Below are 23979 nucleotides of genomic sequence, written 5' to 3'. Positions count from 1 at the left end.
TGTGTATATAACAATTTCAACTACTACTACTATTATAATTACTATCGTCATTAAGATGTTTCTGTCCAGAAGTATTCTTGTTTGTTTGTTTGTCTGATGGCTTGTTTCTCTTTTCTTTCCATTTCTGTAATAATCAGATCTGGGCTAATAAAGATGTTTGGATTAGAGCACTAAGAGTTCAGTTACACTAGCATTAAATTCTTGGATTTATATATCAGGTGTTTCCTTTTCCCCCTTAACAAAAGGATGAACATTACACTTGCCCCAAAGACCAGCCCAACTATCAGCATCTGTCATCTCAGTAGACAGACTTGGTTGCAGCATTGCAAATTTAAGAGATATGGCACCACCCTGGGGAAACCCAAAACAAGTCTGAGTGAGTGCACCTCCCCCTGAAGGCCTGGGATTTCACAGGTCTGTATATGATAATTGGTTTAAAGCCAGGTTCTGTCACAACTTTGAGATCCACCACTGAATTTAGTGATGGACTTGATACTTTTGAGGATTTGTATAAGATTTTTCAGGGTCGGTTGTCAGTTTTAGAAACATCCAGATTAACCGTACTTATGTCTTTCTCCTCTAATTTATGATAAACATATAAAAAAGAAGAGATGGACTGCCTAAATCAATGAAATTGTGTATTTGCGGCCATACAGTGTAACCTCTTGTTCTTAGACGAGAATTTTGGCTACCTGACACCTGAGTCTTCTTTCTGGTAGGGGTGTTGCTCTTTTAATTAGAAACACATTATAACCCAAATACGTTCTGTGGTTATTATATCAATGTAAACCCCAAATGCATTAATAAATTAACCCAGAGATGAGATACAAAACTTTCTGTGGTTTACAATTTTCTGCTGAAATGAACTCATAACACCACCAAATTCTTAAGCTTGCCTGCCTTCAACTTTCAGTTGGGAACATGAAAATCTCAGAGGCCTTCTCAAACTCTGGTGACCCTTAAATAACTTTCAGGCCCAGCTTCTTGGCTTCTCTCTCTCTCTGCCACTGGGTCCTTTCCTTCTTTTGAGCTGGAGGAGACAGTCAGGTGTCCTCTCTCACCCACACAGTGACACAGTTGTCAGTATGTCTTCCCTTCTTGTAAGGCATTCTCTTCTCCTCCTTCACACTGTTTCTCAAGCTAGGTGATAAACTGTGCTTTCACTTGTTACAGCACTCATACAACAGCTTTTCCTGGTTGCAGCCGATGTCCAGTGCCTCAGGCACTAATTTTTCTAGGCTTTTTTCTCAGACAATGTTAAGACACATTTCAGGACTGACTTCCCTGTTTCAGTGAATAAACAGAGGTTTGCGGGGCCCAGACCTACCCAACAGTCTTTTCAGTGAACTGAGTGAGGGGAGAGCACTGGATGGTAGCTGGAAGTGTCAGTGGTGAGCACTCTGTGGGTATTGAATATTTAATGCATTTAACACAGGAACAAGGAGATAAGAAATGGTCCCTCATCAGTGTGAAAAACTGTAGCAGACAGTAAACTTCACCACTATTTGAGGACAAGTGCTAGTAGTATTGAAAATGCATTGAGACTTTAAGTCTTATAAAATGGAGCATCCCTGTAAGATGTTAATTCCCCAAAGAAACATTTTGGGGATTGTTTGGTTTTGAGATTCCAGGTGAATCCAACTGCACGTCAGGCAATGCAAAGAAACTTTTTAGCTGAGATCCACTTAAAGCTTTACTTAAGACTTTCTCCTGACATACATGTATTTTAGTACAGCCTAGGCATAAAAAACACCTTTCCATTGAATTCTCTTGATGAGCTGGCTTTTTAGTTGAGGTTATTTTTATCACTTCTTTGTGGCTTGCTTTCATCTTAACATTTAATCTCTTCCAAGAAGGACAGCAAACTGGTTTGCAGGCACTAAATATACCTGCATAAAACAATTACTGCAACGTGATCTGGGAGCTCGACAGATAGAGAGGGACCTGGCTTCACATCATACTTGCTAACGATGACATTGTTTTGCACAGTGGCACAGAGAGCTTGTCTGCAGCTAACAGTGCAGGTGTAAGATTTCTCATTTGCGGACCAAGATGTAAACTAGCTATTCCTTTCCTGTTATGAGACAGCAATTAGTACTACATTACAAAAAGAGAGACAGAGAATACAATAAAATTTACCACACTGTAGTACCGAAGACACCACAGCAATCCCCAGTTGGTGGGGATAGAGAACCGCACAGTCTGCGGTATCACAGAGTCTGTGGTGTGGTTAGTTTGCCATGGACTGTGTAAAGGACATTTTGCTGACTTACCTAAGTCCAGTGTTTTTCTGTTATCTACAGAAGCTACTAAGGAAATGGTATCTCTATCCTGTGAGTAAAAGCTCTTGGGAGCTGATTAGGGGTCGATTCAGTATGTCCTTAAATTGCTGTAACATGGCTAGCAGGTTGGCTTCAGACTGCTGAACTCCCTCTCCATGGGTGGTATTCATAGAAGGTAAGGAGACTCTACCAGATAGCTGCACAGGAGTGTAGGGCCAGTCTCTGAGCAGACTGAAAAGTATTTGGGGCTGGTTGTGTCTTTAGGAGTCAGTTTCATTGAGGAGCCCTGCAGATAGCCATGAAGGAAAATCATGGAAGACTCACATTTCAGAGATGCCTCGTCTAGTGCTAGAAATACTACTGGAATCTGCAAGCATGTCATAAGGCCGGCACAAAATCCACCAAGGGATTTAGGTACACAGACCTGAATTTATCCAATCTACCCTTGATGTCTACTGCTACCAAGTAAATTAAGCACCTTCCCTTTTCATGTAAACTTAGCTTTTCATAGGTGGCCTCTGAGGTTTTGTTCGTCATGTTCCAGGGCCCAAGGTGAAGACCAAGAACCAGAAGTACCAAGGTGCAGCTACAACACATGGGAATTGTTCCCCACCGTAATGCATTGCTTTGGAGGAAAACAGTTCATAAACCAGGTTCCTAGAACAAACGTATGCTTGATGTTATTCATAATCTTGGCACTTCAGCTTCCTTGTTGCATAGTGGTTATAACTATATAGATTCATCTCATAAATGCAGTGAGAACAACACCATAGTATCTGTGAAGAAATCACGTATTACACTAATCAAACTAGAGACATGATTATGAGAGGGAAAAAAAAAAAAAAAAAAAAAAAGAAATTGCAATCTGAGAAGTATCTGGATGGCATACATTAAATAAATCCTGGTCCTGCACACCTGTGAAGTAAGAGTCCCTCTTCTGGGATGATGGCTCCTGCAGACTGACCAAGGTTTTTTGATGTGTGTACCCAAAAGGTTCACATGAAGGGCAAATCGTGTAGATATTTCCTAGTAAAGTTCTTCCTGTTCGCTACAACTCAGAATATCTTAAAAATATGTTGATCTCACAGTTAACTTATATCTCAGTTGTCAAGTCTTCCTCTGGGCTTTATGAAACGCCCCAAAGCTGTGTGGCAGTACTGAGACTCCTGAGTGGCTGACAATGCAACTTGCACATGCCATCAATAGCAACCGTGTTTTGCTTTTATGCATCTTCCCACCTCTTCTAAAGCATGATGTCTCTTCAGAACGTGTGCATGGCTATGAGGACATAGTGGAAGAGGAGGATGGCCTTTGCAGCATCACTTCTGTAACATGATGTGGAACATATACCATGTTAAGAGGCGTAAGCAGGGTGCAGTTTTCGTAGTGACTCAGTAAATCTGTTCCTGTATCTGTTGTGGTTCATCAGCAGAACTGATCTTTACCTCCGTAGCACAGGTCTCTTCTTCTTCAGCAGAGGATGTAGACAGCATCATCGGGCTTACCTGATAAAAAAACAAGCTCAGCCCCAAAGAACAAAAATCTAAAATATTTGCTTTGATATTTTTTTCCAAAATAAAAAGTAATTTATTGTCAACAAAAGTCCCAGAGATTTCATTCAAGGTATCCGAAACGTTTGTTTGGACTGTCTAATCCAGTTTTATCAATGTAAAAGCTGGCTGTCTAGTCTGAACTCATTGCCTAGGCTCTTTCTGTCGCTAGAGATCCCTCCATATGGTGATCCATTCTAACCTCCTAAGGTGGCATAGCTTAGGACAGAGGCAGTTACCCTCTGCAAATATGTACCTCTATCTATTGACTATAGAGGGAGCACATAGACTGGCCAGCTGGCTACCAGCTATGGGTGCGAAAGCCAACTCCTACAGCCTGCAACACGTAGCTCGAAGGACTCTGGAATGAAAGAAATGAAAGCAGAACCAGGCAGAGAACCAGGGGAGCTGGCTATCTCTGTTTTCCCTTCCAGGAAGTAGCTCACTGTTTATAGCACTTACCTGAAAGCAGAAAAGAGTTACATAAAATGGAAGCTTTTCAGTTGAGTCAAGGCAAGGACCAACATTAGGACTCTCCAAGTACGGTTATAAGCTGTGGATGCTTTAATGTTTTTACCTGTTGGACATCTCAAGAGAAAATGCCATAGTATAATTGTACATGGGCATCTGCAAATGTTTATAATGCAGCAAATGTTTAGAGAGCAGCACTGTACACAGCAAGAGCAGTGTAGGGTTTTCATTATCTACCTAATGCTAACAAATACTACACAGAAACGCTGAAACAATTACCTATAATAGACCTTGCAAATTCTTCCTGTGTGCCCCTCCTCATGCTCAACCAAAGCTGCCACATGCCCGTCCCTGAAAGCATGAGGAGAGTCAGCAAAATTTTTCTACAAAACAAAACATCTACTTCACTTGTTTCAGGTTTGCCAGTAGTGGTGTTATGGCAGCTTCCAGAAAGTCCCAGCTGAGTAAGACGCAGACTGTTTTGCTGCAGCATTTTTTCTTTTTTCTTTTTTTGATTCTTCTCTTCAGCAGTGCTTCCCTTTTTATAGAATTTCAATTGATCAGCATAATGAAGTTCATGTACTCTTTTCTTCCCTTCTTAACCTGCCTAATTTAACAGATGGAGAACCCAAGCATCTCTCTACTTTTACAGGGCAAGCACTCTGCAGCTAGCAATGTCTCCCAGTTTGGGAGGTTTTTATCTAACTGCTTTCTTTGCTTCCACTTCCTAGGAAGTTCTTTGAATTGGTTTAGGTTCACAACGTTCACTAGTCCCTTACAGGAAACATGCTAAGAATAAAATTGTAGAAAAGAAGTCTGAGAGCTCTCCAAAGGTTATCTAGTCCTTTCCCAGTGATTTCTCACAGGGCATGCTTTCTAGACCAATGAATATTTCACTCTTTTTCCTGGATCTCTTCAGAATCCCTGGAAAAGGGATTTTCAGGTTGTCCTATCCTTTCTAACAAGCCCTATCTTCTACAATAAAAAATAATAATAATTTAGCTAAATACAATTTAAAAAGTGGTTCCAGGTGCTTAAAATTAAGTGTTCAATATGACATGCGTCTCCTCTTTTGAATCTTTCTTCTTTCCTTTATTTTCATCTCCATCAATCTTTCTGAAGCATTTCAAATTATTTTCACAAGTGTTTTGGAAACAAACTGTGCCTGATTTTCAAAGGTCAGAGCAATGGGAGCTCAGGCAGCTTGAAAACACTGTCTACTTGTTTTCCACCTGAGCACTCAAGACTGGAGGGATGAAGAATTAGAACTCTTTCAAAGCAACGTGTACAAAACTGTGCTTTCTTTCTCAAATGCTAAGTCATGAGTTCACCATTCTCCATCCCAAGAATCCATTGAACCCACTATGCCACGCTCAAGACCCCTGCTTACCTCACAGACTGTGAAGCTAGCATCTGACTCCAACAATGACTTCTGGGATTTTTCCTAGACTGGTCTCAGCAAGAGAGAAAACGGAAACAGGAATTTATCCATTCCTGAGAGACTTCAGATTTTAGCAAATCTGTCAATATATGAATTCTTGCAGGTTTGTATACAATTCCTTCGTCCACACATGTTTAGAAAGCACTGTCTGCATAGGGTGCTGTCCACACAACTAGGTCTTTTTTCTTCTCGTGCATGGGAGGTATTTAATTCCAGTGCTGCATTTGCTAAGTTTCCCAAACTTCTGCCATCACTTACATGTTGGTTCTGCTATTTTCAGCAGTAGCTGTTTTTTTGTTTGGGCAAACTGATAGAGCAAACAAAAAGCAGACTCCAGAAAGCCTCTGAAAAACACAAAGGGAAGTGTCAGTGTCACAAGACAAGAGGGCATGAGAAAGCAAGCATTCCCTCTGGTACCCCTAGACAGTTATACCCACCCCTCAGCTCCCTCCTTCACTCAGAAGCTGAGACAAACCCTTTCTCTTGGTGACCACCCCTCTTTCTCATAGGGCAGTAAAAGTGAAGTGTCTTAGACAAAGATTTTTGAAACTGCAAGCTAAGCATTTCTTTACCCAAGACAGTAGCCCACAAAAGTTTAAATTTACAAACAAAACTGCTGAGCTATCAGCCTATATCTTGAGTAGGAAATGGTAAAAGAAAACATGATTTCAAATTCAGACTGCAGCTCAGAGGGAGGTGGGATGGAGAGAAAATGTGGGTTGAGTCCCACTATTACACACTGTGTTCCTGTAGGGAAGGCCCCTTCTGCCCAGGCTTTAAGTTTTTCAGTGCTTTGCAGTCTGCATTTACAGTAAAATCTGCACACTGCCCTCCAGATCAACAGGAAAAGTTGATGCTCTTTCAGCCACCACAGAGACCCCTCTTCCTAACGTCTCGCTTAGGCACACCTTCTGCGACAGCTCACGGCTCTGTGAACCTCTTTTATTCTCCCTGCAGTGTTAGTGGTCAGGTTATGTATCGCTGTTTCTATTGAAACTCCACATAGATTTTCTAGGAAATGACAAAATCTGGCTACAATTTTGGCAAAATCCAGCCTTACGCTCTCTGAGTAATACTGCAGGAAGCCACCCAGCAGGGAGAATGGTCAACAGCTGCTGCTAAATAGCTGCAAAATGCAAAAATGTAGTTTTGCTATAACTTGCAATGACAGCTTAACAGGGCCCCTCAGGGGGCAGATGAGTGGACATAATATTCATCAGTCCTGGTTTACAATGGTCACCTACACAGGCATCATCCGTCACTCCAGCAGCTGGGGATTGTTGATGTAGGGGTGCCAATGGAATTGGTAAAACAAATGTTTCAAAAGAAAGTCCATGATGACAGCCTGTGCACTCAGCTATACTTCCTGTCCTGCCTTTGAAGCATTACCAATTCTTATATCTTTCTCCCTATTGCTTTCAATCTTCCTATTGCTTCTCAATTGCTGCAATGCCACCACATCAAAAAGGGAACGAGCTGCAGGTCCCAGCCCTCCTCACACAACAGCCTCTGAGAACCACAAGTCATTACAAATGACTTTCCAAACCTCACAACGCGTGTTCGAGGACGGGTATGCATCCCACAGGACAGTGTGGTGCGGACTGTATGAGCTGGTCTCACAGCTGGAGGGAAGGTAGCTCCAGCACCACCGTGCTCTGCCTGACCTACATAGCTCAAGGAAGTGTGTGCTAGCTCAAGGCCCTGACCTGTTTCCCTTCATAAGACTCACAAGAGGCAAGCGTGATGCTGTCTAACATGGAATGTATGGTATAGATGTATTTTTTAGATGTATCTTTTTGCTTACAGGTTCTTTCTCACCAGAGACGACAAAAGGGAGAACTGGGAACCATGTAGAAATTACGTAGAAGTCAGTAAGAGACCACATGAATGAAGTCTAACTTTGTGGGATTGTTTCAACAGTCATTTTGGAGACCTGAATATAATTTAAAAATCACACATTCTGTATGCCAGATATTTCGTACCACTCTCTGCTGAGCTACAGAATCATCTAGAGCAGCTGCAAATACTTGCTGTCCTGAGAACATGATTGAATTTAACCACCTAGCCTTAACACTGTAGAGAAAAAAAATAGTTTAGGCACTGAATTTCAGCAGAGGCAGAAAAAGTACACACCCACTTCATCCCTCTGTTCAGAACTTGGGTTGGAAACTGATAATTTTCAGAAAGAAGAACTGTGCCCTTGATTCTTGTAGTGTTTTGCAACAGATCACACAGGAAGTGCCGTTTCCTATTTTCAGATATAGGGTTTAACTATATGTTTGTTCACAAAGACGAAGGCGACACAGTCTGATAAAACAAGCTTGATAAATCAGTGAGTAGCTCTTTTTTTTTCTCTTATATGTGAATGTGTAAATACAGATTCAAATTTGTTGTGTGGGGGACGCCTATGTGTCTAATGACAGTGGGAGCAGAACTGCTAGAGGTACTGTCTTTAGTAGCAATTGGGTCTTGTAACCAGCTTCCAGCTCAGGATAAGGCTAAGTGTAAGAGTTTTGAAGTGTAAGAGAATTGAACTGGACAAATGGTGGAGAATATTAGTTTCTAGAAATGTCTGGGGTCTTGCTTTTGAAACTGTTCTGGGAGGTCAGTAGCTTGAAAATGTATTCCTCTAGGGATATAAACTGATCAGACATCAAATCCTTCACATTTAATCTAGTCTTTTGAAATCTAAGCCACATCTTGTTCTATCAGGTGCAGACGACAGATGTCCTTCATCGCTATCCTATCACAGTATTCACAGTTTCTTTGTATTATCTGAGAATTTAACATGCTGAAGGTGTTTTATCATTATGACTTTATGAAGGGTTCTTTGGGATTGTTTCCTCTTTTAAGGTGATATCTCTGAGCAAGCAGAAAGTCTGTACTCTATCTCTCAACTACAGGTACCAGTGTTATGGCCAGCCAGTAGCTTGCAGCTACCTTTCAATGAAGTTTTACATGGGTAAAACTCATCAGTACTTTGCTGAAATTTTACCACTCACACCTCTGCTTTGATAAACGAGACTTGCTACTTGGGCATCAGCAAAAAAGCTACAATAGTGTAAGAACAAATATTATATATATACATATATATTTCATTCGGTATATTAAATATACAGCTGTAGCAACAATTGCTTGGAAAGCATGTAATACCTGTCTTGGTTTCTCTTTCTCAGATTGCTTATTTTGAGTGCTGATGCTACTCCCTCACTGTACATTTATTTAGATAAAAACACCTACTTCTTTTGTCTTGCAACCGCAGAACTAACTGCAGAAGAGCTCAGAATTTTCAGAAGGCTGCCTTTCTGTTTTTATGGGAAATGGAAACAATTGGATCCTGAGCATTCATAGAGAATTGAGTCTGTTTTTCCAGCCCAAAACATATTTTTAGCTTGAAAGTTCTGCAGGAAGGGAAAAAATAATCAGGTGTCAGGCAAGCAGCTCCAAAGGGAAGAAGTGTCTAATGCTCAGCTGCTAGAGGAAGAGGTTTCCAAAGTGAGGTTTGATTTTGGACAGGACTGTCTTTCCCCAGTGATATCCTGGAAAGAAATCCTGTGGTTTCTATCACATGCCACAATGTGTTTGAGGGAAAGTATCAGCTCAGAGTCTTACAAATAGCATTTAGTTTGTACTTCTACATTTTCCTTCAGCTTTCTTGGTACCTCAAGAAAAGTGTGAACAAATGCTTGCTTCCCGAGGTATCTCTGGTCCACACATGGACTACTCTGCTATTTTGCTTGTCCAGAGACTCCTTCTGGAAAGACCAAGGCAATGCTGAAGGGATAGAGCTGCTAGCAGGAAACAATGGTCACCTCTCTTACAATGCCTGTTGTGCTGTTTGTAGGGTATTATTTTTCTTCATTTAGGTTCCGGTTTTAATCAGTGCTATGACACAATTCTCTCTCTTCACAAAGTGCCCTCGATACTGCTGACATACCTTTAAGCTGACCACCAGTCATTAAGTTATTTCTTTTTCTGTGTGACAAACTGCCATTCGTGAAAAGGAGGGGAGCAAGGAGTAGCATTTTGAGAAGAAAAACCTTGTCTTGGGCCCTAGAAAGGGAAAGGGAATTTGAGGGCCATTCCGCTTTGAGATGAGCAGCTCCATTCATGTGCTTGTGTTCCTCTATTAGTTATGACTTTGGTGAGGAAACCCTGTCCAAATCCCACTCAGGGCACAGCAGGCTCAGCGAGCTGTGATGACTGCCATCTCCAAATGAATCAGTGTGGCAGGGCAGGGGCTTTCTGAGCTTGAATGGAAATGCCTGATAATCATACCAGCACCTAGACACTCCTGTAGGAGAAGGTGATAGTGTAAAGATAACAGCTAATACTCAAAAGCTAGCAAGGCTTCTCTTGAAGCAGCCCAAATACCCAAATACAACAATCTGAAAGATGTGATTTAAAGATACATTCTCATTGCAAGAATCTTTGACAAGAGCTATGAAGACTGGCAGTAGGTATTGAGATTGCCATCACAAGGGTATACTATTGGGTATACAGCCAGTGGGAGAGTGGGCCTAATAAAATAAGGCCCCAGAAATGTGCTGTTATAGCCACAGGCTGTCTGGCAGACCTGGAGCAAATTGTTGTGGCTGCCTCACTTACATCTCTTTCCCAGGGAGCAGGTACTTGGAACAAGGCTTGGTCACACTTCAGAGTATCAAACTTCTTGGAGACTCAGAATATAACCAGTCCTCTGAGGGGAAGCAAGAGTGGCCTCTTATTGAACTACTCGTATTTAGATGCTTTAGAGGGAACTGAAAAGAAAATACCCCTTCTCTTAGATTTCAAGCTTATATTTGACTTGTTTGCCCGCTTTGGCAGAAAACGTCTAGAATTTCTGTTAACAAACAAAACTACTCTGAAACTGTGAGTCAGTCCTCTGTGGTGTTAGCAGGACGGTGGGTTAGTGATGGCCTCATGCAGTCCATCGAGCCAGCAAGAATGCCCTGCAAATGAAAATCCTTATCCTTAAGACTTCCTGAATATTTGTAATTTCAGAAGAAATAAGCCAAACAATCACAAGCCCGCAAATCAGAATCAGAAAAAGACTGTTTATACTCACAGCACAAGAACAGAGATAAAACTTGAGATCCCTTTGCTAACACACCCATTTCTGAAGGCTTGTGACCAAACCCTTTCATAGCCAAAGCCAGACTTACTGCCAAGGGCTACAGCTTCCAGCGAAGACATTCCTTTCTGCATGAGAATGAAAACTGGAAAAATGGTTAAAGATAAATGAATCAGAAATGAAATGCAAACAGCTTGTTCCAATATAATTTCTTAGCAAGATCAGTTTTCAAGAGCTCTTGGTGATTAACTTTGCTTGTGTGCAAAGGATAAGGAGTGTTTTAGAAAGCATTTCAGAAAACATTTTCATGTTTTGTGCTTGTTGAGAAGAGGTGGATCTGACTTCTCTCCCATGCAAAAGCTCGGAGATTTCCCATCAGGTCATAGACAGAAACCAAAATAACCACAGCACATGCTGTATTTCTGGGCAGCATGAATATACATTGTACAGGGAAAGAGCTGCATTTTGGCAGAGGGTAGCTGTACTGGGCCTGGCTCACACATCGCTGTGTTTTGCATTTATGACTACAGCTGGGACGGGTGACCCATACTGACCAAAAGATATTCCTTGTCATATAATGTTGTGCTCAGCAATAAAACTGTGTTGGAGTTTTATCAAAGCAGGTATTGCTGGAAGGCTTGTAGGGAATCAGTTTGTTTAGTGTGAGGTGGCAAATGCATCACCTCTTTTTTCATTTTGTTTCCTTCACCTATCAATCAGTCTTTATCCTAATTCACAAGTTTTCCTCACTTTTGGCCTTCTGATTCTCTCCCCCGTCCCACTGTGGGGGGGTGTAAGTGAGTGACTGGACTGGGGTTTAGCTGCTTGTTGGCCAGGGTCAACCCATCAGAGAAGGTAAGAGTTGGACAACAAAGAAGACAGATCACAAGAGAACCAATTACCTTCAGTTCTGTTACTCCCACAATTATATTCTGATGTTTTTACATCTCAAACTAAGTTCCAAACTAGATAACAAAAGCCACAGCTCAAAATGGACGACGACGGTAATTAAATTGAGCTTCAACCAAAAAACAGACCAGCAGCCTGCCTCAGTGTCACTCCAACCACGGGCTGAGCTCTTCAGCTACATTTAGTCTTGCAGAACTCGAGTGCAGAGACTGAAGTGATGGTTTTTACCATGTGGTCTCTGCAAAAGACATCTGCAGACTCACAGGGCAGACCTCTCCACTGTTAAAAAAGTGCAGAGCAGGGCTGCAAACAGGAAAGGAGCAATCATTGCTGCGTTTTGTGAGGGGTCAGAGATGACACAGCAAGTAGGGACAGGCGCAGGACCTGAAGATTTCTGTTTCAGAAGCAGTCTGCTGCCTTGTCAAGAGAACAGGCATCATTCTGCCATGAAAATTCACCGCCTGATGAAAGCAGTCATCATGATACCCCCTTCAGGCCTCAAAAAAAAAAAAAAAAAGTGTAGGTACTTGCCCAAATGGCAAGTAACTCTATTTGAGTGGCTATGAAATGCATCAATTTCCCCACTTAGTGACTGGGAAGCACCTTAGGTCCCTCTTACACCTGTCTCCACAAAATCCTATTCCCAGCTCCTCACAGGACATGTAGAAATTCTTTTATTTTCTCCAGGAGCCCGTGAGAAGACATATCTCCTCAGCCTTTCAGAGGCCAAATTACACAAACCTACACTTCAGCATCTGGCTCCCAGTCCTGCCAGGGATTTGGGAAGAGGGGCAGGTGTGGTGGCAGGAGGGGAAGGGTTTGGTGGCATCCAAGTCTCATCCCTTTACCTGCTTGCACGGTAACAGAAGTGGCCAAGGACTTCCACAGCTCTGTTGCACTACTTACCTCCTAGACTGGGACTCCTCCGTCTCAGGGGAGCTCCCTCCCTCTCACAGCCCCCCAGCCAAAATCAGGGGGACAGAGATTTTGGGCAGCCCTTGCACTTCCTCAGTTACTGTGTTGTAACTGCTGTGAAGTTGCCATACCACATATTGATCGTCAGAACTGTGACTTCAATAAAATAAAATACGGAATCAGGAAATCATTTGAGCAGGGGTATTAGTTCAGTAAAAGCCTGAACAGAGGTTTAAATCAAATCCTGGGAGAACTAAAAATTCACAGCACTGTAATTTTTTACTTTCTTTTGGCAGTTGGTCTATATGCCATGCTGACAGCAACTGAAACCATTTATGCCATTCGAGAAGGTGTTGCCTACCAGTTCTTTCTGTTGTGATTTTCCCGGCAGGTCATCAACTGAGTGTGCTCAGCATAACCTGCACAACACAGGGCTCCACAACATTTTTATTCCAGCGTTACTGAGGACCAGACCAGTTTCATGGCCTTGGCCTGACCAACACCCTGCAGACCAACACCGTCGACTTGCTGCTTCCCCAGCTGGGTACGTTTAGCTCCCCTTGCCAAGGGGCATTTCTACACCTCCACTGACACCACTTCCAGAGGCCTCAACGCTCAAAGCCATGAGTAACCTCAACAAGCAGTGATCACTGAGGGTTTATCAGCGTCAGAGCGCCCTTGTGGGCGTATACCTACACCTCCCTGCTGCCTCCTCTTCCTTGGGTGAGGCTGCAGAAGGGGCTGGCACAATGATGAGGTGGCCAGGCCCCGTCACTGTGTTTCATTACCCTGACTGCCAAGCTTGCAGTTTCCTGCAGTTAACCACCCTTCTCTTCCTTTCCAGACCAACACACCATGGAAAACGATACTATAGGCTTCCTTGACATGGCTACAACAACAGAATTTGACTATGGCGATTCAGCACCATGCATGGGGACGGAGGAAAAGCACTTTGCAGCTAATCTTCTGCCACCGCTTTATTCTTTGGTGGTAATATTTGGCCTCATAGGCAACGTGCTCGTTGTCCTTATCCTGATAAAATACAAGAGATTGAAGAGTATGACTGACATCTACCTGCTCAATCTGGCAATTTCTGATTTGCTGTTTATATTTTCTCTTCCCTTTTGGGCCTATTATGCTGTCCATGACTGGATTTTTGGGGAAGCGTTGTGCAGAATTCTCTCAGGTGTCTACCTCCTCGGCTTCTACAGCGGCATCTTTTTCATAATCCTGTTGACCATAGACAGGTATCTGGCCATAGTGCACGCAGTGTTTGCTTTGAAAGCGAGGACAGTTACCTACGGCATCCTCGCCAGCATTGTCACTTGGGCTGTTGCTATGCTTGCCTCTGTTCCTGGGATAGTATTTCACAAAACTCAGAAGGAAAATTCACGGTATACATGCAGTGCTCATTTTCCAAGTGATAGCTCAATAAATTGGAAGTACTCCTACATTTTAAAGATGAACATCCTGGGACTTGTCATTCCAATGTTCATTATGATTTTCAGTTACTCTCAAATTCTAAAAACATTATTGGGATGTAGGAATGAGAAAAAACAGAAGGCTGTCAGACTTATTTTTGTGATCATGATTTTTTACTTCATCTTCTGGACACCATTCCATATTGCTTCTTTTTTGCATACGTTTCAAAGTTCATTTTTTGACCCAGATTGTGAAACCCAAAGTAAACTGGAGAAAGCGATCCAAGTGACAGAAACAATTTCAATGATCCACTGCTGTATCAATCCTGTGATCTATGCGTTTGTTGGAGAAAAATTTAGGAAATATCTTTATAACTTTTTCCAAAAGTATGTTGCAGCTCACCTCTGCAAAAAATGTCCATCTCTTTATCGTGAAAAGTTAGAAAGAGTTAATTCCACATTCACACCATCCACTGCAGAACATGACATCTCTACTGGACTGTAAAAATACATCAAAAGACTAGCTAGTAAATATTTGCATTAAGGACTGCATGACATTATTGAAGAACTTTATGTCAAGCACTACTAAAAACTGCATGACCCTCAATTCTTGTGGTTAATCCCGTGGATTACATATTTTTTTATATTCTTAAACTAACAGAATCTACCATTTTTCCAAAAATTGTTAATGCCATAGCTGGATCACATCAAGATTTGAATAGGGCCCAGAATAGTTTTATTCTGGTGGTTGGACCAAGTTCTGTCCGATGAACAAATGCTCATGAGGTTTACCGGGGGGGGATATAATGTTGAAGAGACTAAAGAGTAATAAATCATCTTGCAAGAAGCATTTGCAGCTATGTGAACAACACAAGATCAGGAGGAAGCTTTGAGGATTGATGTGCCTGTTCAGTATATACCATTAAGCAAACACCTAAAATCCTGATTGCTTTTGGAAGTGACAGTATTTCTGCAACATAGCCAGCCATCTGGTAGTGGGAAGCTTTCAGTCTTCTTCACTTTACTCCTCATTCCCTTATGTTCCCTACATGAATAAGAGATGTTTCCACGAAAAGGATGAATATGAAATATAACAAGAAAACATCTCTCCTCTGATGGGAGAGTTGACTGACCTTTATGTTGCTGCAGCCATTTAACCCACGGATTTATCTGTTAGTTAATAGTGTAGTTGTTTTTAAACGCAATCCTTTCTACTATAGGCTAAGGTTTAGTGTTTTTATTTTAGGTCTTTAATTTTATGCCAACCATATCAGTGTTCAGTTGACAACATTTTCCAAAGTGGGTTTAATGGGTAACATTGTGATTTTTGTGGGTGCAGTTTTACACGTAACTGCACACACTGATTTTACTGACTGCAAAGAAGTCAATGTTGTGCACCCCGCAAAAACATATCATATTCCTCCAAGAAAATCAGCATTTGTCCAATAGAGGTACATCAGCAAAGATCTGCAAGGACAGAATTAAAATTACCTTGGTATTTGCTGTGCAGGATTCTGTATGAAAATATCAGGACCCTCTGGAGGATTTTGGAGACCATGAGCTGAGTACTGAGGGGAGGCCTCCCTAGTTCTGGATATATAAATCACATGTGTAGAGGCAGATTTTGTGTGGCAGATGCAGAAAGCATGTCAGGGTAGTTTCCTGCATGATACAAACATGTCCTGGACATGCACAGCAAGTCTGTTAGCTGGGAAACACTTCTAGGAAGACAGAAACCTTGGAACTACAAAAGCAACCAACTGTAGGGGAGATACAACTCCTTGCCTTCCCAGGAGAAGAGCACTCATTGCCTCTGGTGCCGCAATCAGGACTGCACCCTTACTGAAGACTTGAGACCATTACTCACTGGTGTCCTACGGCCATAAATTTATGCCATTACTGGGAACTTTCCTGTAAAAGAAAATGGTATTCTAGGACATGATACTAACTTTAAGGTGTTGCTTTAAACTGTAAGGAAGTGCAGGTGAACAGTCCTTATGTGAGTGAACAGTTTGCTTTGAGGGACACCATTCATGCATGCAAGCAAGGCCTTGCTCACAGAAATCTGCAAGGACAGGTTCGACTAACTTCCAGGCAACATGAGGATGGAAGAAGGGACTCCACACCACTTAACATTAGGCATGTGACAGATGCCTACATTGACAGCAAATCTCTTCAAGATCCTTCATTGGACAGTAGGGGAAAAGAGACACTTGTGTCAGAAGCAGACATGATTTAAATGGCATCTGGGGGAGATGACCTGTCTGACTGCTCCCCCGTGAGGTTAATAGCCACAGATATACAAAGGAAAGACCAAAACTATGCTCACAGTAAACTTTCTTAATTGGAAATATTATTTTTCCTTTCTTTTGTACATTTTACTGCACAAAAGTGAAAGCACCTTTTTAATGTTAAAGTATAAATTAGATCAGTGTGATACAAAGCCTGCTGTAGCCATGGTATTTCTAATGCTGTGCTTTATTTTCATAGAATCATAGAACTTTGAATGCTTGTCTTGTTGGAATTACGTTCCTTCCTATTTTTGTGTTAATGAAGTGAAACTAATAAAATCTGTCTGAAAAGTGAGGTATACCTTGTAGCCCATGTTCTTCTTGCAAGTATAAGGGCATCAGCTCTGCTCTCAGAATGGAGGTAGAAAAAAGCTGCAATGATGGACTTTAACCCTCACAATACTACACTTTGACATGAAGCAAACCACACAACCAAGCAGGGAATGGTCTGCACAGTCCGGAAGCTACTGTGCTGGCATGGCTTTTATCCACCAGGAAGTTTGAGAAGAGCAGATTCCAATGGGCTTTGGGAAAAGCTTGGGGGCACATATTTTAAATAGGCGACATCCGTCAGGTAGGAGAAAGAGGGCTGTGTCATTTATAAATAGGAAAAAGGGAGGAATACAGGAGGGAACTAGAAGATGGCACTTTTGTCTTGACAGGAAAACAAACCAAACCCAACCCAACAGGATCAGCTTATTGTTACGTTATGTTATTCATCCAGCCCTGGCAGGATGAATCCAGATCAGTCAGAATTCATTGCACATTCATTGCAGAAATCATTCAGCTTCATTGCAGCTTTGCAATGAGACAAGCAAGGCATTAATATGCTCTAGGTAGCTTTGTTGCAGGCTGTGAATCTTGACAAGTCAGATGGGGCTGCAGCGTGGTGTAGCTGCAGGCCAGGTAGCTCCGACATAGGGTAGCAAGACTTCAAGCAGTCTGGCCATAGCAGGACAGAGCTACCCAGGGAGGGTTTAGCAAGATCCCAGGCCCTGTGAAAAAGGGCAAATTGCCTTGGCAGAGAGGTGGGGAGAATTTTTGTGTACAAAATACATAGACATTTTGACACAAATGTTCCATAATAAGATCTGCAGGGAAAGGATCGAGATGATGATGCAATATATATGTGTGTAAGAGCTAGAGAAGCAGGCAGAGATTCAGAAACTGTGATGAACTAGAATTAAGTTAAGAAAATGGCAGGACACCCCAGGACTGTAATTACAACAGAGAAGACACTAATGCAAGGAAGAACCACTGCAGTGCTTGGGAGGCATCTGACCCTCTCTGGGGAGATATTGAGGAAACAAAAGCAAGCACTTGAGAGAATGTGCAAGTAGCACCAGAAAACCAAAGATTCAAGACCCTGTGAATGCTACAAGTAAAATGTTGATTTTAAACAAATCTAGAACCGCTATATGGAAACTGTTAGAAGTTCAAAACGTTTGGCACTGAACTACTTACGAGAAAGCATGTCTCAGGCATTATATTCCACACGGCATGCTTATCAAAGGAAACTCTGCGTGTCTTTGACAAATAGACCCAATCAAACAGATTAGTTTAGGTACAGGACAGGACAGATCCCAACCTTTCTGCCGGGAGATGCTGCTGCCACACATTCAGAAGCATGGGGGGAGGAATTCCCCACGCAGCAAAAGGTTGTGCTGACTGTCAGGCCACTGGCAGACTTCCTAAAGGGCAAAAGGAAATGTAGAAAAAGTGCATATATGGTATCAGTGAGCACTAAGCAATACTCAGAACCAACCACCGGATTTATTATCACTGGCATTGGTTGGTCTGTGGCAAAGAGAAGCAGTGAAATTTCTGGTAACCAGTGCATGGGGGTGTTCCTGTTTTATGACTTTCTTATTTGCTAACCCAACTGTGACCTTACGTGTACGTATCTTACATGAAATAAAGGTAAATGGAGTGTAAAGGAAGAGAAGTAGATGAAAATGGACAAATATGGAAAAGTGGTGGCAAAATTTGTGAGGATGACTTTATTAGTCTTAACGGAGGCTAAGAAAGTAATAGCCAGAGTAATAGGAAGATCAGAGTACAAACGCTTCAACATATTCAGGATGTTAAAAGTTTTAAGCACATAGCAGAGACTTTTAGTTAAGAAGCTCCAAAATATCACTCCTTCCAGTAAAAATTGTAACAGGGCTAAATGCAAAGAACATAACGATAAATTCATACCATATCTTGTTCAAGTTAACAAAAAAAACAACAAGGAAATGAAGTGACAGGTGAATGACATGATGCTGATCAGGTTAAACAGCACAGCAGACTGATACTGCTGCATTTTGAAGTAAAGTTTTACAGCTGTTTTCAACTACTGGTACCTACTGAACTTCCAGTGGCTACTGTGGTTAATGTGGCCTGAGAAGGACTGCATCTTTATAAAGTATAGAAAAAAAATAAGACAGCAGGGGAAATAAAAACAAACCAGTAAATTCTGGTGTATTTGGAATACAAATAGCAATCAGCTAGACCAAAACAAGGATGTTTGTCTAGAAATAAGAGTCAAAGGCATTGCTTTGTACCCACATTCTGGTGACACTTGCCTACTAGGAGCTGTATTTCATTCTGAAAATGCCATGGTTGGGAGAAGTTTGTATAATAGCTGAGCAGTTTTTTAATTACCATGACAGTGAGAGCAATCTCAGTTTGAGTGTTTTAAGTCTGCAATGACTGATCGTGGAAGGTGGGGCCCACCACTGAAATGGAGGAGGGTGGCATTAGCAGATACACAGGCTGATATGCAAAACTGCACCAACCTTCCAGTGGCAGTCAGGTTTGCAGAACTGTCTACAAGGTTGTGCCAGCAGGACAATCAGCATACAACAATAGCAGCACAACCTATCCTGATACCAGATTTTTTGAAGGGAGTAGAAACCAGGTGGATGGGAGTGAAGAAGGCACCTGGATGTTACTTCCTGGGACACTACCACGAGGTATGCATGATTATAGACTGTATATAATTATAGACCATATATAATTATATAATTATACAATTATACACTAATCTTTGGCATTCTGAAGTGTTTTCTGATTCCTGGTGTATACCTTGTCATTGTACCGATTCTCTCCATTCTTTCTGTGACCTGGTTTTCACTGAGAAGAAATTTGGTGTGTGATTTTCCCAGCCTGGCTGACCAAAGGTCCAGGATATACATGCGTAACGGGGAGTACTCCTGGCTCACAGCTTAGCTAGCCACAAACAGCACCTCTAGACGGAGAATGTATATACTGTAAATGCAACTGGAAACAGCAAAATGTGAGAATTAAAAGCCTGTGTAAAAAATGGGGTTCTCTGCTGGAATTTTTTGGGATGTATAGCTATGACCAAAAAGTAAAATCTACTGCACTACTTCTTAATTTTATCTATTTATTTATTTATTTTTAATGTAAACTAGGGCGGAACACATCAGAAGTCTGGATAAAAACAGTAGAAGGAAGCAATGCTCTCTTCCTCCTTGCTATATCAGGAAGCATAGCTAGATCAGCAATAGCAACTCAGGGAAAGCCCAAACAAACATAATACCATAGCAATGAAATTAGTATGTGCTGCAATTAATAATTTCAAAATTTATAATAGAGAAACAAATAGAAAACAGATTAATATTAGGAAAACAAACAAACAAACAAACAAACAAAAAAACAACCTACCTTGATTTCACTGCCAATAAACAACATTGTGAAGAAGCAGTGTTAATCCAGATTAAAAATGCTTGTGTCTCTTAGAGTGTTTTTTGTTTGTTTGTTTGTTTGTTTGTTTGTTTTTGTAATCCAGCTTCCTCTAATTTGTGAAATGGGTAAAAGGTTGTGTTTTTTTTTTTTTTTTCTTCTGTTTACTAGTCTCCATGGCAGAAGTCCAAGGCAGAATTTGGTACATAATGTTTGTCCCCATTTTCCTCAAAAGTTTACATCTAACAAGTGTAAGGGCTTTGCTCTTAAGAATTTTGCTGACTTCCTTCTTCCTGCTTTTCAGTTTTACATTGTTAAGTTTTTATTTGGGGGATCCTCACTGATAATTTTGGGTAAGATTAGATATACTTTATCTCATTTCTTAGATGGTGTAATTGAACAGTGACCGCAAAATAAAAGTCGAAAGAACTTGTAAGCCTGAAAGAAAAAGCTGGTAAGAAAAACAAAACACAAAACAAAACAAAACACAACCCAACAACTAAGTAGTTTCTGCTACTTGGATGTCTTTATTCAGTCTCTCTAAAAAAAAAAAAAAAAACAAACCACAAAACAAAACAAAACAAAACAAAAAAAAACACTAATATTTTACTGATTACTGGGCACATACGCTCATGCTACCCTAATTTAATTTGGAAGCAGATTTTGTTGATAGAAGAAACAAAATGAGATGTGATGGGAGGAACATATGGAAAAGGAAATGCATCAGGTCTGTGTACACATCTTCATTAGACCCCTTCTCCAGATGGAAAGGATGATCTGCATTTGCTGGAGCTGTAGCCTTTGATAAGAGTGTTATGCACTATCGTATCTTGTATCTCTAAGAAAGGTATCTGCCATTCTGCCCTAAACTTTATTATTATTATTTTTCCTGCAAAATGTTAGCTGTATTTTCAAACTGCTGTACCCATAATTCTGTCTGATGACATTTGTATGTCACACGAGTATGTGTGCGTCTATTATGTGTCCTAGCAGACACAGGACTGCTGCAGGCTTCTTGTAAATGGTGGCATCTCCATGTGGAAATGCCGTACTACTGAGTTACTGAATACCTTAGTGTGATGGTCCGATGTCCTTCAGGATGAATCATATAATCAATCACTGGACAGAAGGGATTGATGAATGCAAATTGAATTGACGGGGAACATGGCTGCACACTTAGAGTACATCAGCTTGAGCCCCGCAGGTGAGGAATAAAACCCGCTACTATTTCTGGAATGTCTTTACGAGTGTCATGCCACTAAACATAACTCCTAGTCGTCTCTGAACGTAAAACCATCATAGGTGACATCCCAAGCCATACCAAACCATTTACCATTCCTTTTATTTTTGAACAATAGCTTCAATTTTGTGGTAAAACGCTGAGGTTTGATGAGGTTCACCTCCTCAGGGAGGAGGAGGTCACGCAGCAGGATGATGGCCAGTCCCAGGCTGGTGTGATGGAGCTTCGGACTGGATGAGAAGTCAGGTCCTGCAGGGGCACGTTGACAGCCACTGAGGAAAGCAGGGCAGAGGAGAGGGAGACAAAAAAAGGTCTTGTCCTAACAGCATCAAGGAACAGCACAACACCAAGATATGGCCCCAGAAGCAGGCGAACAGCACAAGGGGCCTGGACTCGCCTACAGGCACACAGAAGATCTGATCAAATCGGATTTTCCAGAAGCCCTGCTTATCTGGAGTAGGTGTAGAGCTAACCGAACATCTCCTGTAGGCACTGATAATAAAGTCTCAGCCCAGGCACCCGCAGCCAGGGTGTGTCTGTGGTTTTGGGCCGCCAAGTGTCATAGCTATTCAACCTCTCTGTGGAGGACCTTGTCTTGTCCAACCTCTCTTGTCCACCTTTAGGGCCCAGCTGGTGAGGGTTGTGAGGCATCAGAACAGGCTGCCCAGGGTAGTAATTGAGTCCCCATCCCTGTGGGTATTTAAAAAATGTGCAGATGTGGTGCTGAGGGATGTGGTTTAGTGGTAGACTTGGCAGTGCTAGGCTAGCATTTGGACTTGATGATCTGAGAGATCTTCTCCAGCCTAAGTGATTCTGTTTCTATGATCCTATGATTTTTGTGAGAGCGCATTTCAGAATCAAAAGTTCGATGAAAAACAGACAAGTCCAACAACAGGTTTGAGACTGTTGCCTATTCTTCATATAGTGTGAGATCATGAAAGATTTTAATGCCTCTAGCAGGTTAAGTAACATGTAACAGACAGTGCTCAGTGGGGACAACGAAGCAGGGCAAACGAGTCAGACTTCAGAAATAAATTCTAAAAATGACTGTTGATTTTAATAGGCAGACTGCTTACAAATTATGCATTGAAAACTTAATTTTTTTATGACACCTTTTTGGAAAATTCTAAGAAATCATGATTCAAGCGCCTGTTTTTCTCAAATTTCAATAAAGTACTAAAAATACACTGGAAAATATTATGTTTGGGAGCAAAGCATAAACTAGTGCTAATATGTTGTGACAAAAATATAGTCAGCATAGACAGAGCTTGTAAAAAAAAAGCAGCATGGGACAAGCAAGCAAGATTGTTTATATAACGAGAGACAATTCATTAGAAGATAAAGATTGCAAAGTGAAATTCCTTTCAGGGCATGGCCTTTCATGTTTGTTTTTTTCTAGGATTCTCATCATTAACCATGCTTGCCACCTCAAATGATCAAATGCAGCAGCTGTGCAGGTACAGGTTCACTGGTGGAGAACTAAGGAGGCTTTAGCACGGTCTTATCTTGTCCTCCTGGTATGAGGTGATGCTGTGGCTGTAAATCTGTGCCACAGTCTGGTGGTGAGCATGCACTCATGCTGTATAGGTGGCTGCCCTCTGCTCACACAATTCTGATCTGAGATCTCCCTTGAGCTGTAAAGTGACACCACGTTTAGGACAGTCAATCATGCCCCCATCTGGTTATGAGAAAACACTGAACTGACCATTTCCCCATTCCATTGCTACTACTTCTAATGAGACAGTAAGAAATCATACAGAAAAAGATTGGAATTAATGGAAGTTCAAGCTAAGAAATATAAGTCCACTTCTAGTGACTGAGGCTTGGATTAAATTTTGCATGTGATTAAGGTATTTCTTTGCTGCCTCAGGCAGCATTTCTTGCATCTTTTTGTCACCACTATCAGGGACAGGATTATGGACTACAGTCTGAAAGCTGAGCTCAGAAATACAGCATGCTTCCATATTTCAGTGAGGGAACTGATATATTTTCTTCCATTTTCCCTCTTACTTTTTCATCAGTGAAGAGATGTAGGAATCTTCAAGCATGATTTAAGTCAGCCAAGTCTGACAGCAATTTAGGACCGTAATACAGGTGTACTGGAAAAATTTTAAAGAGCAGCTCTTTGCACAGACTGTATAGGGGCTCTAATATCAAGTAAGGTACTGTGAATATAATCTTAGAATATACTGCAGCAGCCATCCATTTTGATGCTAAGATACCAGCCTTTCAAGAGCTCATTGGAAAAGTGATGAAGGAAGAGAAAAAATTTTAATTTTATGGAATAAAGACCCTGATCAGTCCTTCAAGCAAAGAGGGGTTGACAAGGCACACAGGTTGAGCTTTTCCCATTTTACTCTCCACCCAGTCTGAGAGCTAACTGAGAAGCTGTGATTCCCTTGATTTCCATCAAAGAAAAGCAGCACCCTGCCCTGTGATTTCAGCTGGGATAGACTTAATCTTCTTCCCAGTAGCTGGTATGGAGCTGGGGTCTGGATTTCAGAAGAGAGTGATGCTGATAGCACACCAATCTTTTAGTTGTCACAGAGCACTGCTTACACAGAGCCAAAGCCGTTCCAGCTGCCCACACCGCCCTACCAGCCAGGAGGCTGCGGGTGCACCAGGAGCTGGGAGGGGACGCAGCCAGGACAGCTGGCCCAAACTGGCCAGAGCCATGTCCCATACCCTATGGGGT

The 23979-nt window shown here is 41.7% G+C and overlaps 1 protein-coding gene across 1 annotated transcript; it reads left to right on the top strand.

The window, feature by feature from the left end:
* Positions 1 to 7882: 7882 nt before the first annotated feature.
* On the top strand, positions 7883 to 16643 carry LOC309875405 (C-C chemokine receptor type 5-like). The gene is made up of 3 exons (XM_082754798.1): positions 7883 to 8076; positions 13034 to 13186; positions 13487 to 16643. The coding sequence occupies exon 3, from the start codon at positions 13498 to 13500 to the stop codon at positions 14566 to 14568; it is 1071 nt and encodes a 356-aa protein (XP_082610924.1). The 5' UTR covers positions 7883 to 8076; positions 13034 to 13186; positions 13487 to 13497; the 3' UTR covers positions 14569 to 16643.
* The last annotated feature ends 7336 nt before the right edge of the window (positions 16644 to 23979 follow it).

The sequence above is a fragment of the Aythya marila genome (genome assembly GCF_965140915.1).
Source record: "Aythya marila genome assembly, chromosome: 2".
NCBI lineage: Eukaryota > Metazoa > Chordata > Aves > Anseriformes > Anatidae > Aythya > Aythya marila.
The sequence above is the reverse complement of the archived record's forward strand: the minus strand, read 5'-3'. Positions and strand labels throughout refer to the sequence as shown.